At 41.7% G+C, this 20,000-nt stretch overlaps 1 protein-coding gene across 6 annotated transcripts in view; it reads right to left on the bottom strand.

Moving 5' to 3' along the window:
- Nucleotides 1-20,000, bottom strand: part of DGKZ (diacylglycerol kinase zeta) — a 746,996-nt gene that overhangs the window by 183,582 nt on the left and 543,414 nt on the right. For all 6 annotated transcript variants that reach the window (XM_085884240.1, XM_085884239.1, XM_085884241.1 and 3 more), the window contains 2 exons: nucleotides 15,365-15,406; nucleotides 14,209-14,281 (listed from right to left, as the gene is read on the bottom strand). In XM_085884240.1, coding sequence (XP_085740366.1) covers nucleotides 14,209-14,281; nucleotides 15,365-15,406 — 115 coding nt within the window. The remainder of the gene's footprint in view (nucleotides 1-14,208; nucleotides 14,282-15,364; nucleotides 15,407-20,000) is intronic.

Raw genomic sequence — 20,000 nt, 5'->3', positions numbered from 1 at the left:
TCCGACAGGAGAAATCATATGCAGATTTTTGGATCAGGAATGGCTCGGGGGCGGAGCCACGCTCGCCCATTGGACGAAGGAAAAGTGGGCGTGAATCATTCTTGATCCGCGAATCTGCATATAGCGATTATACTCCGACGCGCCTGGAGGCGGGGCCAAATCGCCCCACGCTCGCTGATAGGACGGAACAGAAGTGGGCGTGAATCATTCTTGATCCGATTTCTCGGAAAGGCTGGTGTTTTGGCACTCACTGCTCGGTGCGCGCCCTGTACGAGTCCAGTATCGGTGCCCACAAGCGGCGCGGGAATGGCGGTGATGCGATGGTTGCGAGGGCGAGTTGTGACGGTAAAGGTCATGGCTGTTGGCGTTGCTGTTGTTGTGAAGCGGCGTTGCGGTTGGTGGTTGGTGTGTGAAAGCAGTTGTGGAGAAGGTGGATGTTGTGAAGGCGGTTCTGGAGAAGGTGGCCGTGGTTGTCAAGATGCGGTTGGTGGTGGTTGTGGTGGTAGTAATGGCGGTTGGTCCAAAATAAAGATAGTAAAAGAAAAACGGCTATCTAAAAGGGTCGCAGCCCGAATGAATGACATTTATTCCCTCTAAACAACGGGTTTGGGCTACTACACATATACTTACAGAGATATCTCACCTACGGGACCTGAATGGTGGTTTGCGAATTTCGTCAACCACAACACTACCCCCTCCCCTTTTTTACAGACTCGTCCCGAGTCGTCAAATTTTCGTGTGCCATCATGTGTAGTTCTCCCCTAGTACATTTTACTTACGAATCCCTGAGTGCGACATTCATGGTATTCGTGTCCCCAAAATAAATAACCTGAGGGCTGAGTAACTACCTAAACAAACCCTCTCACACGGACGACTTGAATAAAATTGCCGGCGCTAAGACAGACATTACTTGTAAGGTACTCATAAGTCAAAACACATCAAGGTAATGGTTAGCGTCAGTGTTCTAGACTCCCTGTTTTTTTTTTTCTTCCTCCTTCCTTCGGTATGATGGTGATTTTGACACTTCGATTTCTAGTGCAGTTATAATATAATATAATTAATAGGCTGCCACTCAGCGATTTAAATCATAACCGCACTGTACACTGAACACCGTCATACCGAAGAAAAAAAACACCGGGAGTCTGGAACACTGACGCTAACCATTACCTTGATGTGTTTCGACTTATGAGCACCTTACAAGTAACTTTTGTCGACGTGTGTCAACGATCACATATCGTGCGTACAACTTATTCCCATCACATGCGGAACGTGTGTCATACGGCAAGTATGTCGTAAAATCTTTAACTCGTTTAAAATTACAAGACGTGCTCCACTTCATACGACGTATGATAGAGTACTTTAGCGTTCTATTCACACATACCAAACTTACCCATACCATGTTCGACGTACGCCAGCGTTTTCGTTGCATTTTTCAGAGGTCGGCATACGCTGGCAAGATCGCCAAGGTGTGACTGCGATGTTGACACTTCCATTTCTCCGGCGGTTATGATTTAAATCGTTGAGCGGCAGGTTTTTCATAGGCTCCGCCACGAGTTCGTCGGTGATACGTGCAGCACGCTATGCATAAGTTAGACTATCGTTGGGCATAGGTTGTGAACGCCGACAATAGGCTCAGCATTCGTTGGTATAAGTTATCTATAAGACAACGAAACGTTCTGTGTCTGTTACTAATATGTTATGCTTACGACCAACTCGTTATGAATACGTCCGAATCTTAAAAAAAAAACATCAAAAGTTCAACGTAAGCCAGCGTTTTACATACATTTTGATACGTTGCCATTGCTGGCTAAAACGTCAAGGTGTGACTGGGCCTTAAGTATGAGCATAAGGGGAGGATTTGCTTTTCTTTTATTCTTCCCTTGTCTGTATTTAAGTCGGTGTGCAGAGGCACCTCGACTTTTGGCTTAGGTTTCCTCATGTATTATTACATTCTGAGTTAATGGTCCTTGTAAAAGCCTGGTGTTGGCTTAACAGTTAGGGTGGTTGCTTGCGATCCAAGTGTCCTGAGTTCAAATCCTGCTCAGCTGTTGAATTACTACCAGGTGGGGTTAACTTGGCCTGTCATCCTTCCAAGGTCGGCAAAATGAGTGCCAGCTTGCTGGTATCCTGTGTCGGAGTGGCAACCTGTCTAGGATAGTGCCCAATAGCCAAGGAGACTGCTTAGGCAGCATCAACGCTCTGCCCAGAGTATGATTCCAATGGATATATAATTTTTGGTTATTTGTTATTCAAATTTTGGTTGTTCTCCATTCATCGGTGAGAGATGCGAGTGAGTCTATGATTTTCATTTATGTGTTGACTGTTTATGACATTTGCATGTGGTATATGCTTGGGAGCATCATTGGCCTGCATTGCTGTCATCTTCAAGAAGTGCACAACAGTGCTATTTACCCGATCTTCAGAGATCAGTCCTTCTTCCCAGACCTTTCTGCAAGACTTTGTTATCCATTCGATTCCTATATCTCCAGCCACCTTTATAATTTTGACTAAGAATCCAGATGGACCTGCTGACTTTCCATTATTTAAATGTATAGGCCTAATAGCTGACTCCACTTATTCTTCATATTTCTCTTCTTCTGTGCCTTCAAGTTTATTATATTCGTTTTCAAGTTTATTATATTCTATGCCATTCGTTTTCTTCATTCAAGAGCTTCTTAAAGTCAGGTTTACATTCCTTATGAATATCATCTTTTTTCACTCGGAAATGCCCGTGTTTCTTTTTCAAACAAATAGCTTCCATCACATCTCTTATCGTTTACCATCTGCCTGGCTATTTTGAAAATTGTATACGTACTCTCTGATGCAGTCAAACTTTTTTCCCATTCCTCATACACTTATTTGCTATCGTCCTTGTTCTTTCCTTCTTCGCTTCCTTTTTCAAACATATGAGGGTCTTTATTCTTTTGCCACTTTTTGTCAGCATTTTTCTTCTCATCGTGTGATTCTTGGACTGTAATGTTCCACCACCATGCTTTTAGTTCCTTTTGAAATCTGCCAGTGCATATTCCACAAATAGTGCTCACTGTTTTCATCCAAGCCACATTTGAGGCCACATCCCATCTATATCTTCAAAAGCTCTCAACTTTATCTCATTTTGGAGATGCTCTTGAAATTTTTCCTTGTTTATCTTTATGCTTCCAAAATTTTATGTGCAAATTTACGAGAGGCCCTTGCTTTTCTTTTCATTTGCATGACAATAAGCGCCAACTTCCAATCAATGCTGTCAAACATTTTCACCTTGCTTACCCATCTTCGATAACACCTTCGCATGAATAGATAATCAATCTGGGTTTTTGAAATCCACTTGTAAAAGTCACGAGCGTTCTTTTCTTTTCTTGAAAGACACACTTACTTTTTGCTTCTGTCATTTCTAATATTTCTCCTCTTGCCTCATTCCTTTCACCATATGTGAATCCACTATGGACACCCTTATATACATTTCGTTTCTTGCTGGCCTGTCCATTCAAATCTCCACCTACAATAACTTCTTAGTTGCAGCTTATTTCTAAAACCAAATCTTCTTGGTCATCTAAAAATAATATTTGTTATTCTTCACCCTCACTTGCTTGGTGCACATTTGTGCTTACAATATTCAAAATGTATTCTCCCTTTATGATTTTCAGTGTCATCATTATATAACTCAATTGCTTTACCTCGATCTCTTTTTGGATAAATATTTCTCTGATGAGAACACCAATACCACCAATGCCCTTTTGATGAACAAACCAGAAGAAAAAAAAATCAATTTTTTCTTTGTAACAGGTTTGTACTTTGTCCTTTCCATCCCATTTCTTGAAGACAATAAATATCAATTTTCCTTCTATTCAGCATTTCAACCAATTCTCCATTCATTCCCATCATCATACAAACATTGATCATTCCTATCCATAATTGTTATTTTTTTCTCATTTAAACTCTATCTAATTGGGATATATGAGCAATTTAAGCCTGTTCGCCATGACTCGGACAATCATTTTTCTGGTACAGCTCATTTCCTCTGGGATTCCCAGCATTCTTTTTGTCATGGTCAGATTAAATTGTCCAAGTAGTACTTCACATCCATTCATCCATCCAGATATACATACATACATACATATTTGAAAATCTTCAGTATAGTTTTCATTTTCTTATTGATAGAAGTGCATTTTACTCTCGTACCATTCTGACCAGTGTGACCACTCCTCATTTTCATAAATGCCAAGGTGAGCCAATGAAAAAAGCCAAGAATTCACAAGGTTTCTGAAAAGTGATGATAATAGAAAACCTAGACGCCAAGAAAACCTATAAAAAACCAAGACGCCAAGGTGAACAACGAATAGCCAAGATCTTGTGGAAAAAGCCAAGGAGTGGTCACACTGAGTCTGACAATTGGCACTTGCGAGAATATAATTTCTGATGCTCGATCTCATGGACAGTCTGTTCATTATTTGTGATTTGCTGTCATTAACATAAACATCATGAAGCAATACTGTTTATTTATTTTTACTCAAATAAAACTTTCAATAATTAGCACATGGGGCATGAAACCTAAATCTCCAAAAGAATATCTTCTCAAGCGTTCGAAATTTACAGATAACTATTCACATGTTTTGTATTACAAAGCAACTTTGGAAGGAGGATTTACTATCAATGTTTTTGGACATTAAGTGTCCAGACACTCTTCCGCTGTCACAGAAACTTGTCAAATTGTCAAATAAAGATGGTCCATACACTGAAAGCATTCACTTTCAAATGACCCTTTTCTTTGCAAGCTGTCAAGAAAAAAACTAATTGCATCAAATTGCACAAACTAGAACCTTGTGAGTTAATTTATGAAGAAGTATATATTTTCATGTACTTGCAGCAAAACAATTCTATGGAGATATAAATTTAAATCCAAAGGTGCTGAGTTTTAAAAGAGCTTTTGGGATGTGCATAGCCTGATTGCTTTTTAATAGCCCTGGAGCTCAGGTATTGTTTCACAAAGCAAGCATTCTTCTTCTTCTGTCTTTTGCAGAATACAGCTGTGGGGATCATCATTTGCTGTAAATGCAGTTGTGCCACTGATGCACCTGCAGGAATTTGGCCAGGTTTGCCAACAGTAGCTCATCTACTCGTTACAAAGGACACCGTGAGATATTTAATGTCCTTCGTATAATGCTGGCCCAAATTAATGTCCATCTGAGGGACGGCACATATATTGATGAATCACCAAAGGAAGCATTAGCTTGTGTACATAACTGCTCATAAACATCCATTTTTATGCTCATGGTTATAGTGAAGAAATCCTATATTGGACATCAATAATGGCTTTCAACACATTTCATTCATCATCAAGTCGAAACGAAGACAAGCAGCAGATGTTTAAACTGTCATTATTAATAAACAGCTGAGAAAAGCAACATTACTAAAATGCATCACCTGTCAATAAAGTCGAAGATTTGAATTTTAAGGTCTATTGACTTAAATGCCTGACAAAAAGACAAACACTCACACCTTGACATATTGTGTTAAGATAGACCTTGTAATAAATGGTATGTTCAACAACTGACCAAAAAGTCTGGAAGATAATGTGCTGCAATGTTACCCATTTCTCAAAACAAAACAATTTCCAAATTCGTGGGTGACTCGACTGCTTCAGCTCATTGAATAATGATGGTGAAACAGTATTATATGACTTAGTATCATATCCCAGTGCACAGCTTGCACTTTTGGTTGAGTGAGAGGCACTTCATGGACCACCACTATACGATGATCAGCATTAGCCAGGTGGCTGGAATTTGGCCAGGGTGCTGGCATACAATACCCTGGTCTTGTGAAAGTCATTGTGGGATCCTTAAAGTCCACCAGAAAAGGTTGATATGCAGGACCCAAAAATAACATTCTACCTGACATATAACACACTCATTTACACAACACAACACGACACATGTGAAATACCAAGACAACCATTAAAAAAAAAAATCCAAGGTGACAGTGATGCAACACAACCCAGACTAGACCATCTGAGAAGTGAGCATGTTGGCTCTGAGATGGCCTTTCCATCTAATTATGGTCATCAGGGACCATGTTGTCTGGCAATAAAGATGGCGAAGGAATATTTTGGAGGTTGACAATTATTTTCAAAGCAATCACAAACTGTTGGATTGAAAAATAACATGTTGCCGTCTTAGAAACGTCCTCAATCATTACGTTGATACTAAAGAGTAAGGCAATGTATTTTGAATTAAAAAATACTCGAACAACCGCTGTGTATTGTCTTGGTGTTTGGGGGATCGGAATAGTCCTCCAATGAAACAAAAATTTCAATGATCATTTCTATCTTTCCAGCAACTTGATTATGGTGAAAACAGTGCATGAATGGTACACAAGCTCAAGGGGAATTATCACCTTTCCTGTCTTTCTTTTGGGGGGAGTGGTAGGAAATCCTTCATTTTGAGCAAACGTTTGAGTTTTGTCACCAACTTTACACATTTATAATGGTCCAAAGTCTAATTGCTCTCGCATTGTGCACCTTCATGTTTCTAGCAGAGGTAAATGTCATGCGAATGGTCAAGAACAAACCATATGCTGAGTGCTGAACAATGCATAAGTACAAAGTGCTTTGAAACAACTAATGATGGATGCACATAAGGCATTGTGTGTACATAATGAAAAAAAGACACTATGAAAAAAGAGTCATTGACAGTTATCGGAGACATCAATCGCAGGACTGGGGTGGTCATAAATCTCATTGAGCTCACATGTTACAGAATTCATCCTGAATCATTGGGATTTAAGGGGTGGTATTTCAAGGCTGAACATAACTTTGGATCATTCGGTATCTTTTCCAATCAGTCATGATTCCTGTAATGGCAACGCGCAATTATCCCGTAATGAGAAAGTTCAAACTGTTGAACATTGATTTCCAGCACTTCCAACTCATTTCCACAATATTCCATTGCTTAAACTCAAATGAAAATACTCCTTCAAGTGGAACAATTCAGACCCTTGTCGCATTACTTCAGTGAAGGTTTCTCCAATTCTGGAAATAAGCTACGTGAAAAAAATTATCGGGTATTTTCGACAAGCTATCCAACTTCAAACTATCTGCAGCCACCATTGTCAGACCAAGTGATCTTTGCTAAGAATATCATCTCAGCAAAAATCTTGAATCTATGATTTCGTAACATATTGTTAATGTTGAAATGAAAGGCAATGATCTGATAGTCATAGACTTTGTTTAATGGTGCACTGCATCACCTTGTTGAGTCACATAATTATTGACAACCATACATTATTTCCCCTTTCCTTTTTAGCCAATTCTCAAAGTACCGAATGAACCAAAGCTGCATCAATCAGCATTTGTTAGCCCTCAATAGGCGTCAGTCCGCTTGGGGGCTTATACTTTAGATCCTGCTCATCCATTCATCTGTCAATTTGTCTGGAGCTTCGACTTAAAAATGGCCTGAAGCATTCATTTCAAATTTAGCACATGTATGTATGTATGTATGTATGTATGTATGTATGTATGTAACTTGAACAGTACTCAGTAGAGTGAACACCTTCAACAGGTTGAACGGTTTACATTTTGTATCCCACTGATAGGCCAGATCTGCATCTGGATCTCAGCCAAAATCTAATCAGCTTGTTGACATAAAACCAAATCATCGCCCGATTTCTATCATTACCCATCAATCAACTTTCAAAAATATCGTGCTGTATTTCCTTTTTAGCAGTATCTTGCAATGGTGAAGAATCACTTCAAAAACTCGATTTTGCTGGATCAGGATCGACACAAAATCGAAATTTTTCTTCTTCATTAAATACACAACAAATCCACCAAGTTCCATATCAATCTGTCCATAACTTTTTGAGATATCTTGCTCACAGATAGACAGACAGACAGACAAACGAACAGGGGTGAAAACATAACCTCCGTCCTCATCAGCAAACATCAGTTACCACGATCCCCACCCCCAGGTTTCTGCAGGGCATGCATATGCGGTCCACCATTAACACCCTTAAGGAAAAAATCCCAAAATCCAAGATCATTGCTCACCTCCACTCATCTGTTCCTCAATTATCCCACCTATGGAACCGCTTCCACATTCTCTTCAATGTTATTCTTCCCTCAAAGTCTTCACTCCAGCTGTTCACCATCTCAGATTGACCCCAATTCAAAACCACGATCTCTTCTACCCTCGTGAATCTCTCTCCCCCCCCCACCCCAATCTCTCCTCCTTCCAAATTTCCAGTTTTCCCTCCTGAGAGTTCCCTTCTGTATCCATCTTGTCTACCCCATGTATCCTTTCCTGCACCCCATTCATCCCTACACTGACTGTTTTTTGCCTCTCTCTATCTTTGCCTTCGGCTCTACTGTTGGTGACCCCACCTCCACTCCCCCTATCTGCTGTTCCTTTTGTCCTGTTGCATCCTCATCCGTTCAGTGTACTCGTACTAACTCTTCGACAAGCCTCACCTGACAGTGATGACAACCATGATAGTGATGACAACTCAACTATAACAACTATGACAAGCCTGAACTTTGACAAAGTACATGTACATATATATATATATATATATATATATATATATATATATATATATATATATATATATATTACTAAAACTTTCATCTTGTATATATGTATGTATGTTCCTGAAATACAGACAAAATGGTACAAGATAGCGCAAACATTTTAGGGCCACCTTACTCAACATTCGCCTGTGGTGTGCAGTATCAAGTTTCATTCAAATCGGGCAACGAAAAAATTATTAAAAAATCAATTCCCGATTCAATCAAGTAAGTAATCTTCAGGAGAATTTGATTAATGAAAACAAACCTCAGTGGTATAGTTTGCTGGAGCTATCTTTTTTTTTTTTTCGTTGAAATGATTTTTTTTAATCAACCGATGTCACAACGGGAATCCAATCGGTTCACGGGTCGTCTCGTCTATTACTAAAACTCTCATCTTGTATGTATGTATGTATGTATGTATGTATGTATGTATGTATGTTCCCGAAATACAGCCAAAACGGAACACGATAGTGCAAAAATTTTAGTGCAACCTTACCCACCATTCTCCTGCGGTGTGCAGTATCAAGTTTCCTTCAAATCAGGCAATGAAAAAATTATTTAAAAATCAATTCCCCAGTCAAGTACTCTTCGGGAGAATTTGATCAATGCAAATAACTTCAGTGGTATAGTTCGCTGGAGCTATCTTTTTTTTTCTCTTTTCTTTTTTTAAATGATTTTTTTATCAACCGCTGTCACAATGGGAACCCAACGGGTTCATGGGTCATCCACTGCATATAATATATATGTATGTATGTATGTATGTATGTATATATATATATATACATATACATACATACATACATACATACATACATACATACATACATACATATACACACCACAAGTCGTGGGGGATACGTTCCTGAAAAATGCCATGAATGTTGGGGTCAGCGAATGTTGGAGCATTATTATAATTATTTTTTACATAGACTAGGTTTGTGGAGGAGCGATTACACAGAACAAATCAGGACACAACATAACAAAGGGAACTGCAGGAGAAAGGGGAAATACCAATGGCAGGTGGGAGGGAGAAAGTAGACAGAGACATACAAAGAAGGGATGCAAGTAACAATGAGGGGTAAGGGAGAATGCAAAGGGTGGACAATATGGATACACAAACAAAATTGTGTTTCACCAGTTTGTGATTTTCTCAAGGTGTGATGAGAGGGAAGAGGCTGCTGCCAGTCTGTCTGTCAAAAGGATAAGAGGTGTCATGGCAGAGAGTGGAGTTATCAGCAAGGAGATGAAGAGGATTTTCCAGAAAGCCAGTGAGATCACTGATGAAGATTAGGAATAATATGGGGCCGAGAACACAGCTTTGGAGAACTCCAGCCTTGAAAGGGAGAGGAGATGAAAGGGTTCCGTTGAAAGACACACGTTGGCTGGGAGGGTGGAGGAAGTCAGTAATCCAAGAGTGGAGTTGGCCTTGGAGAGCAAGGCAGGATGCCAGACTGTATCAAAAGCTCGAGGGATGTCAAAAGAGATGGCCCTGATCTCATGTCTGATATTGAGGGCCTCCACCATTGTTGGGAGAGTAGAAGCAGCATGTCCAAGGTAGAGTGACCAGGACTGAATCCAAATTGATCTGAGATGAGGCTGTTGGAGAAAAGGAATAATTTTATGTCTATTGTAATGATGGATTCCATGACCTTGCTGATTGGAAGCACAGAAAGCTAATTAGGCTGAAGTTAAGGAGATCTGTTTTTGCACCAATTTAGGTGAGGCTGCGATGTTGGCTGATTTCCATTCCCCAAGTAGATAAAGGAGACCAGTCCTGAAGTGCAAAAAAAAAAAAAAATGAATACATGATGCGTGAATGTAAAAGCAGTTCAAACTTAATGACGGATGAATACGTGGGGTCCGCAAACAGCAAATCTGGGAATTGCATAGTACAAGAGTACACTGACGAGTCATAGCACTATGACCACTGACAGGTAAAGTGAATAACATTGATTATCTTGTTACAATGGAACCTGTCAAGGGGTGGGATATATTGGGCAGCAAGTGAACAGTCAGTTCTTGAAGTTGATGTGTTGGATGCAGGAGAAATGGGCAGGAATAAAGACCTGAGCGACTTTGACAAGGCCAAATTGTTATGGCCAGATGACTGGGTCAGAGCATCTTCTTCTTCTTCTTTCGGCTGCTCACGTTAGGGGTCGCCACAGCGGATCATCCATATGATCCGCATAGAGATTTGGCACATATTTTACGCCGGTTGTCCTTCCTGACGCAACCCTGGTCGCCTCTTACGACACAGGGATATGGTACACCTATTTTAACCGGGGTATACACCGGCCCAGTACACTGGTACTCATTTCGCCGACCTCGGAAGGATGACAGGCTGAGTCAACCCCCTGGTGTATTAATTTAGTGGCCCAACGGGGCTTGAACTCAGGACCTTTTGGATCCCAAGCCGCTGCCCTAACCACTGCGCCAACACCAGGCTTGGGTCAGAGCATCTCTGAAATGGCAATGCTTTTGGGATGCTCCCGGTCAGCAGTGGTGAGTACCTACCGACAGTGGTCTGAGGAGGGACAAACCACAAACCGGTGACAGGGTGTTGGGCGCCCAAGGCTCATTGATGCATGAGGGCAACAAAGGCTATCCCGTCTGGTCCGAACCGACAGAACGTCTACTGTGGCACAAGTCCCAGAAAATTTTAATGGAGGTCACAGGAGGAATGTGTCACAATCCACAGTGCATTTCACCCTGCTGTGTATAGGGCTGCGTAGCCGCAGACCGATCAGAGTGCCCATGAAGACCCCTGTCCACCGCCGAAAGTGCCTACAATGGGCATGCGAGCATCGGAACTGGACCTTGGAGCAGTGGAAGAAGGTCGCCTGGTCCGAGGAGTCCCTTTTTCTTTTAGATCATGTGGACGGCCGTGTACGTGTGCGCCGTTTACCTGGGGAAGTGATGGCACCAAGATGCACTGTGGGAAGACAACAAGCCGGTGGAGGGAGTGTGATGCTCTAGGCAATGTTCTGCTGGGAAACCCTGGGTCCGGCCATTCATGTGGACGTCAATTTGACACGTGTCGCCTACCTAAACATCAATGCAGACCAGGTACACCTCTCCATGGCAATGGTATTCCCTGATGGCAGTGGCCCCTTTCAGCAGGATAATACGCCTTGCCACACTGCACACATTTTTCAGGAATGGTTTGAGGAACATGATGAAGTGTTCACGTTGTTGCCCTGGCCTCCAGATTCTCGAGATCTCAATCCAATTCAGCATCTGTGGGATGTGCTGGACTGACAAGTCAGATCCATAGCAGCTCCACCTCACAACTTACAGAACTTGAAGGATCTGCTGTTAATGTTTTGGTGCCAGATACCACAGGACACCTTTAGGGGTCTTGTAGAGTCCATGCCTCGGCGGGTCGGCGCTGTTTTGGCGGCACACGGAAGACCAGCAGCACATTAGGCAGGTGGACATAGTGTTTTCGCTCATCAGTGTATATTCCTGGTTTTTTTGCCAAAAAGTGTTTGCCATTGCCTTCCCAGGTGTAGTTGTGGCAGGAATTTGTAATTTGTCCATAGTTCCGGGGAAAGCACCCCAAATCATTGTGAAGGACATTGTGGGATCTTTAATGTCAACAACCAATGCCGGAAGATGGGATACCCAGTTTTACATCCATTCAAGGAATGAAAAACTTCTGATGATTACCTTGTTTGTGAAGCACAGCGATGACGGTTTGCATCTTGGATGAGTTTCACACCCAAGCAAGACAGCTTAGATGTGAGTGATTGTACCATTAGGCTATCCTGCCAGCATGTGTGTATGGTAAATATATATGTACACATATATATATATATATATATATATATATATATATATATATATATATATATATCGTATATATACAGTATATATTGTATGTACATATACAATATATATATATATATATATATATATATATATATATATATATATATATATATATATATATATATTTTGTAAATGACGTAAAAGACCCCAAAGAAACAAGCGATCCATAAGACACCGAGGACCCAAAAGACCCATAAGACCCTGAGGACCTTGTCAGTTAAAAGCTCGATATTTTGGCCAGTAATCATTGGTTGTGGTATTTGTGAATGAAGCATTAGTAAATGCCTATAAATGAACAATTAAAAATGGACTGTTATAAGTTTCATGTTATTAGTTTTGTTTAGCACACATCCGTACATTTTATGAGAAACTGCTTGATATAATGGGCTAATTTTGACTGTAAATGGCAGTATTGTATTGTAAACTACCCGGTGAGATTCGTGAAGGTGCTGGAACTTTTTCAGATGAAAATTCAAGTATGGACTAGACTCGCATTTGCTGGAAGGCACAGGATTGTTCTGTGATGCTATATAAACCCATGAGAGGGAGATGTAGATAGATGGGTGACATGTGATGAGATGTATCGTATCGTTCGTCCCCATGCTCATTTTAACTTTGAAGAGTTCATTGAGTTGTCGATGTCCAGAGCGGTTGTTAACGTGTGGAGCTGATTATAATCTTGTTGATTAAAACGTGTTAACATTGTGTATTGGGAAAGAATTCCTTTGAGCTCTTTAATCATCCTGAATGGACCAGCATGCAAGAGATAACACCACGAAAGGACTCAATGGCTTGACAGCCCTGGTGGACAAGGTGAACATGCATGAGTTGAGCCGGCAGAACAGGGACACTGGGTGGAAATAACAAATCGTTGTTGGACATTGTATGTAATGGTGAACTTCCTCATTTGACTTTGTGTCTATTTATTTGAAATGCAAGTTTCAAAAAATGTTACGCTGTGGCTGTGGTCATTGTAACGTCACTCAGAAGTCACAGACACCAACTGACAAAGATCCCTTCGAGTGGTAGATGACAGGTATGTTCATTCAGACTCGTGAAGATCAAAGCTTGGGTTGCAGTCATTCGGCACCATAAACAACATACATACACCATAGGGAAGGAAGACCCCAAGGTGTGTATCACCCCCGAAAGACCCAAAAGACCCCGAGGACCCAAAATACCATGATGACACAAAGGACCCAAAAGACCCCTAAGGCCCTCAATACCCTTATAGACCCCTTTTACCCTTTAAGACACTTTCAACACTTTAAACGCTTTTAGATCCCTTCACCCTTTAGACTCCGAGAACCTTAAGACCATGACACCCCTTAAGTCCCTTTTGACCCCTTTAACCTTCACACCAATTATACCCCCCTCCCCTCCCTTCCACCATTCAGATGGATAAAACAGCTCAGACCCGAGACCATTGAGAGCTTTAGAGCAATTGGTTCTTTTTATATTACAAATAAATCGAATATCACCAATATTACAAATATTGCAAAAATATTACAAAATCGAAAAATGTTTGTATTACAATTGGTGTAAATCATAACAACACAGCAAATCTATGACATCAATCTCTGTCACGATGTGTGGAGAGGCGAGCGCAGTTAGCCGATCCACACTAACTTACTTATAGAATGTAAAATCTACACTTCCTATTTTTAAGCTGTGGTTGGGGGCCTTGTCCTGAATGAGGACTTGTATTATTGTTGCTTAACATAAAGTTTATTTCTTATTTGGTCTGCATGGTCAGGCAGACGTGTCTGATAATATAACACAACCATTGTTATGAAATGTAGTGTTTTGAAACTTACAGTCTAGAAAACACCACTTGGGTGAAAGTCTTTGTGAAGACAAAATTCTTGGCCTGCCACTTTCTTCTTCCTGCTGGCAACAATATATCAATTTCATTATACATTATCCAGAACTATGACATATTTTGAAATGAAAGATTATTCTACTGAAACTTTCCAAAATTCGAAATGGATTCAATGTCGTTAACATTTTTAAAGCAATGTAATGCATGTGCATAAAATTTGTGTTACAAATCCTTGTCTATACTATATCTTCAACATAATGCAAAAATGTACTGCATGTGCTTTGAATCCACCGACACAGAGCACCTGCTGAGGGAATAATAAAAAGTGTAATTACAAAACAGACTTGACAAGGCAAATAATATAGCATGCATTCAGCACAAAAGCAAATTGCGCAATAATACCAACCATTGGTGTGACAGCCAAGGGGGCAACATAACTGTCGTTTAGGGTCTGGCAATACAGAAAAGAGATGAAGACATGATACAATGGAGAAAGGTGGAATAAAATTAGATGGAGATGTTTGTTGCATAAGTGATTGGGATGATATGCAAGTATGAGCAGCCACAACAAAACATCTTACAAAGTGAGATGAGAAAGAAAAAGGTAAAAATCAGGTAATATGGAGGTATCCTGGTCTTTCTACTTTTGCCTTCTCACCTCTCCAACCAGAAACCTTTTCCATCTTACCCTCCCCAAGTCGAAGCACAACATTCACCTAAATTATTTCAAACCCCTTTTCTCACCCATTCCTCAGTCCAAAATGGTGAATCTTTCCCCAGAAAGTTTCAAGTTCTCTGCCCAACAACACCATGGTCTCCAACATTCCGACGACTGAGCTTGACTACACCCGCTCTGAAACCACATTTCTCATCCATCTACAATTTCCTCTCCTTGTTCTGTCGGGCTTTGGTTTGTTGTCACCCCACTGTTTTTCCTTGTCCCATTTTGCATGTCGATCCATTGCTTCCATGTGGTTTTGCTCTTCCATGAGCCTCAATGCCATGATAAAAAAAGGTGAAACGTAGTGCTATTAGAGCAGGAAAAGGGAAACCAGAAAGCAAGTCGATGCATTTCAATGAGAAATGATATTGCACAAAACAAAAACAAGACTGAACACTAAAGGTTTGTGATAGGTTGTGGCAACACACACCTGCAACCTTTTCTGGAAGCTGGGAGGAATTAGCGGAAAATCCTGGCAGACACAATCAATGTGAAATGTTTTCAGACAATCAAAAAAGTGCTTGAAAGAATTAACAATGGAAACTTGTGGCCTTCTTAAATATCAGTGATGTAATTTCTTATTAACAATCAAATGCTAAAAGAAGCGGGTTGCACACCATCACACAGGAACACATTCCTCAACATCACCAACTTCAAGTTGATCGAGCACATTTCCTCCTGTCGCTATTCCGAACACGTGTGAAAATAATTCTTGCTCATTGATGCCCAATACCATTTTTACTTTGATATCCTATCCAATATATATTGTTACGGTTATGATAAACCGCCATTGTAAATGTGCACACACGACACGTAGGTCCTTCAGCGTCGTTATTTCCATAATAAATGTTTTGAATAGTCCCCTACATTTAGATGGGCCAGTGCGATACAAACTGTGTTGAAATGGGTAGATTAGGATTCATCCCCTATTTTTCTTTTGCACATGGAAGGTCGTCGCGGGTGTGTGTCAATCCCTTCCTTACATCGCCTTTATCATTAATTTGCCTCTTTCTTCTTTATCATAAATTTCCTCTCCCTTTCTCTTTCCTCACACCACACGTAAGTACATGCACTTTTATTTCATACAGACTGTCGTATGACACGATCTCTTCCCACACGCACGTAAGGCAATCAAGACATTAAGTACAGTGACATAACCTCAAACTCCCCCTGCTCCAAAGGAGATCCTTCATCTCACAACCCTCAACCATTAACCTCATTGTCAGCCTTCGTGATGGCTGTCACGTGCCCGGACGATGTTTGGTGAGCATTGACCTGAGATAAATCGGCTCCGTTCGTTTCCACATAATCATTCTTGCATGCCTCAAACCATCTGAATGCTCGCTTGTCTTAAGCAGTGGCAAGCGAGGTCTGACTCTTATAACAGCCAGAAGCTGCGACTAAGAGGACTTGCTGCAGAAACTTGAATTGGCAGGGATAGGGAGGAGGAATGCCAATCTGTGTGCAGGCCCCGTCCAATGACGCACACATTCTCGAAGCTTCCAGGCCAGCCCTACAAAGAGCGGACGTGGGAGCGATTGCTCGTAGCTCCTTTCAACGGTCATTGGAGGCTGTCTTTTGCAACGGTCGTTTGCAGCTTTTTCAACATTCGTGGAGGCTCTTTTGCAGCGTTGGTTTGCGGCTCTTTCAACGGTCATTTACACCCGTCTTTCAATGGTCCTTTGGGCTCTTTCAACGTTTGAGGCTCTTTTGCAAGTCATTTGAGGCTCTTTTGCAATGGTTGTTTGCTGCTCTTTCAATTGTCATTTGGGCTCTCTTAACGTTTGTGAAGGCTCTGTTCCAACGGTCGTTTGTGGCTCTTTCAACCGTCATTTACACCTGTCTTTCAATGGTCATTTGGGCTCTTTCACTGTTCGTGGAGGCTCTTTCAATGGTCATTCCACCATTCAGTTGTTTGGTTGTTTGTTGTTGTTTACAATGGTTGTTCAGTTGTTTACAACCATCTTTCAACGGTTGTTTGGGCTCTTTCAATGGTCATGGAGGGTCTTTTCAATGGTCGATTGTGCCTTGGGGCTCTTTCGATGTCGTTTTATTTGCTCGACTCTTTCAACGGTCATTTGCGGACACCCTGACGCATACGTCAACGAGTGCTGGACTCTGTTCCCTGAGGTCGCACTGTTGGTTCGTGGCACTTTTGCTCCTTTGGTTTTTACTTCACAAACTGTCATCATGAGTGCGGAGCCGAGGCTGCAAAGGGGGAGGGGGGGGCAGAGTGAAGCCAATTAATGGGACCGAAACCAAACTACACTACAGACACATCTCGTCGGATCTCACACTTAGGCTATCCCCTCACGCATCTTTTCTACTGCACATTTCTCAGTTTCCCTTTTCAATGCACTCACAGTGCACCCAAACACATGTCACTCTTCTACACGCACCATAAACACTGCACAGTCTTTCTTCCCACTTCTCTCCCTCAGCGTTGAATAGCGGTTGTGAATGCTTGGGCCCATGTACTGTGTTAGTGGAAGGTAAGGTGTTTGTTAAGTTTGCTCTGTGTCTGTTTTCTTTTTCTCTGATCTCATTGCTGTTCAAATAGCTTACTCTCATTTCTCCTGATGCCATTGAAATCCATGTGTTCCCAACCCCCTTTTTTCCTACTCCTCACTTGTGTAAATATACCAGTTCTTGTTGAATCTATTTCCAATCTGTCCATGTCCATCTTTCCACCATTGGCCAAGCACTGTCCACACATAGATATATTGGGAGGTAGAGAATCCCGAGATTTTAGATTGCAGGGTCTGGCATGTGCTCGTGGTACAGCTCGGCCGCATTCAAGATCACCAGATAATGTAAGTACCACATTTGCCAAGGGTGTGTTTCCTGGTTAGGAGGCCACGAGACCCCAAGTGAAACGGTTGTTAGACAGACGGACACTGCTCGTGGTCGCTCGATTGGCATTCGTAGTTGCGTCCGAGCATGTCATGGTCAAACCTCATTGCTGTCGTGTGTACCATCAAACAAGTGCTACACCAGCTATTACTGCATGCATCCTGACCAACAGGAAATGCCTGCCACACCTTAACCTATCTGTGGTACACAAAACAGTTCTGGGAGCAGCCAGGAACAATTTAATTTTAAAAAAGGCTCTGCTTGCTCACAGTTGCATCAACTCTGCCTCTTAGGCATGAGCGAAAAGCAGAGCTACAGCCCTCTACATTTCCATGGCATTGTACTGCAGCGAATATCAGGAGATAATCAAATTGTCTCTTTTATAGACCAGTCTACCCTTCATAAGTAAAATCACTGGATATGAGTTTTGTCCTTGTTGGCCCTCATCAGTGTGGAGCAGAAGCTCCTCCACCCAATATTGACTGCAGTGCAGTCCGATGGAGAGTTGTACTTCTGTTAAGCTCATGTCTACAGGGCAGAGCCGACGGAACTGTTTTTCCAGCAGAGCATTTTTCATGTATAACATATATATATATATATATATATATATATATATATATATATATATATATATATATATATATGTATGTATATAAATATATATATTCCTGTGGTGGGCTTGGGATTCCAGGATCCTGACTTCAAATCCCACTTGGTTGTTGAATTATTACCAGGTGGGTTGACTCAGCCTATCATCCTGCTGAGGTCAGCAAAATGAGTGACAGCATGCTGGTATCCCGTGTTGGAGTGGCGACCCATCCAGGATTGTGCCCAATAGCCAAGGAGACTGCAAAGGCAGCACCAATACTCATTACAGAATATGGTCCCGATGGATGTCTTCTTATTCTTTCAGCTGCTCCCGTTCGGGGTCGCCACAGCGGATCATCCATATGATCCGCATAGTGATTTGGCACATGTTTTACGCCAGATGCCCTTCCTGATGCAACCCTGGTCACCTCTTACGACACAGGGATATGGTACACCTATTTTAACCGGGGTATACACCGGCCCAGTATACTGGTACTCATTTCACCGACCTCGGAAGGATGACAGGCTGAGTCAACCCCTTGGTGTATTAATTCAGTGGCCCAACGGGGCTTGAACTCAGGACCTTTTGGATTCCAAGCCGCTGCCCGAACCACTGGGCCAACACCAGGCTCGGTCCCAATGGATGTATGTGTATATATATATATATATATATATATATATATATATATATATATATATATATATATATATATATATATTTCTTCTTCTTCTTCTTCTTCTTCTTCTTCTTCTTCTTCTTCTTCTTCTTCTTCTTCTTCTTCTTCTTCTTCTTCTTCTTCTTCTTTCGACTGCTCCTGTAAGGGGTCGCCACAGCGGATCAACCGTTTCCATTTCGCTCTATCCTCCACATCTTCCATTGACACTTCAACCACCCGCATGTCTGCCCTCACTACATCAATGAACCTCTTCTTTGGCCTTCCTCTTCTCCTCCTGCCTGGCAGCTCCATCTTCAGCATCCTTCTCCTGATATACTCCGCTTCCCTCCTGTGCACATGTCCAAACCATCTCAATCTCCCCTCTCTCACTTTGTCTCCAAACCGTCCTACCTGCGCAGTCTCTCTAATATACTCATTCCTTATCCTGTCCATCCTCATCACTCTCAACGAGAATCGCAGCATCTTTAACTCTGCCATCTCCAGCTCCACTTCCTGTCTTTTTGTTAGCACCACCGCCTCCAAACCATACAACATAGCTAGTCTCACTACCGTCTTATATACTTTCCCCTTCACTCTTGCAGCTACCCTTCTGTCACAAATCACTCCTGCAACTCTTCTCCACCCACTCCATCCTACCTGCACTCTCTTTTTCACTTCTCTCCCACACTCTTCGTTACTTTGGACAGTTGATCCCAAGTATTTAAACCAATCCACCTTCCCCACCTCAACTCCTTGCAACCGCACCATAACACCACCCTCCCTCTAATTTACACACATGTACTCCGTCTTACTCCTCCTGACTATCATTCCCCTTTTCTGCAGTGCGTACCTCCACCTCTCAAGGCTCGCCTCAGCCTGCTCCCTACTCTCCCTACAGATCATGTCATCTGCGAAAATCATAGTCCATGGAGACTCCAGTCTGATCTCTTCCGTCAACCTGTCCATCAC

Source organism: Eptatretus burgeri, chromosome 6 (genome assembly GCF_056783735.1).
Source record: "Eptatretus burgeri isolate ZD-2024b chromosome 6, Ebu_testis_v1, whole genome shotgun sequence".
NCBI lineage: Eukaryota > Metazoa > Chordata > Myxini > Myxiniformes > Myxinidae > Eptatretus > Eptatretus burgeri.
This window is presented reverse-complemented; position numbering and strand designations above follow the sequence as displayed.